The 857-nt window shown below is 37.0% G+C and overlaps 1 protein-coding gene across 1 annotated transcript in view; it reads left to right on the top strand.

The window, feature by feature from the left end:
* Window positions 1-851, top strand: part of LOC119586087 — a 10,069-nt gene extending 9,218 nt beyond the window's left edge. The window contains exon 4 of the mRNA XM_037934786.1: window positions 532-851. Coding sequence (XP_037790714.1) covers window positions 532-606 — 75 coding nt within the window. The 3' untranslated portion in view covers window positions 607-851. The remainder of the gene's footprint in view (window positions 1-531) is intronic.
* The last annotated feature ends 6 nt before the right edge of the window (window positions 852-857 follow it).

Genomic DNA, 857 nt, shown 5'->3' with positions numbered 1-857 from the left:
AGCAAATTTGACTCCTTATTTGGCAAGTAAGTTAAAACATTTGCGCATCTTTTCTGCAAATTTGAAATCTTACACCGCTTCCCAAAAGAGTGGATAATCATTATACCCAAGTTATTATTTGGACGTTTTACAGACTTAACGGCAAAAGTAAAATTCCAAATTTCCTTTTATGTTTATCTTTGCAAGGCGTTATCAGCCACTAGTGAGAAATTTCAAATAATAGTCAGTTTTGGCTTTGTTGTTACGCAAACACAGATACCTAGTGCAATATAGATTCTTGATTCTTACTCAGGGTCCCTGGAATGTGGTTTGCTGTGTGATGAAAGTTGGTCTTTTATTATTAAGTTTATCATCTGTGCTTCAAACCGTGTAGTGTTTTCCTTGTGTTCTGTTGTGGTTGGCAGCGTCCGTGTACGGTGAGTTCAGATAGTTAGGCCGAAGTGGGTAAGTGGATGTGATTTACCCACACATTCTTTGTTCCGACCATATATGAAGTGGCGTAAAAGTTTTTTTTTCTGCTCCTCCTTCCAGATCTCCAGCTTCATCGCAACCTACCTTGTGATATTAATGCAGTTCAGGACATCAGAACAACCCAAGTCAGAGTGACAGAAAAGCGAAGGAGATATGGAATTCTATAGAAGTTTGTTGACAGGTTCTGCTGATAGTCATTTCACCAGAGATAGTGTGTCATTGTAGTTGTATACATATGTATATGAACGATGATTTATGTGGAATTCTATATATGTACTGAATAGACAAAAACTGGTATTTCTGCAGCTTCAAATTATGAATAACAAGATGAATAACAAGTTGTTAGGGTAAATCCTGCTCCTCAATTGATTGTTTACAGAATAGTC

Source organism: Penaeus monodon, chromosome 20 (genome assembly GCF_015228065.2).
Source record: "Penaeus monodon isolate SGIC_2016 chromosome 20, NSTDA_Pmon_1, whole genome shotgun sequence".
NCBI lineage: Eukaryota > Metazoa > Arthropoda > Malacostraca > Decapoda > Penaeidae > Penaeus > Penaeus monodon.
Note: the sequence above shows the minus strand (reverse complement) of the source record. Positions and strands in the feature narration are given on the sequence as shown.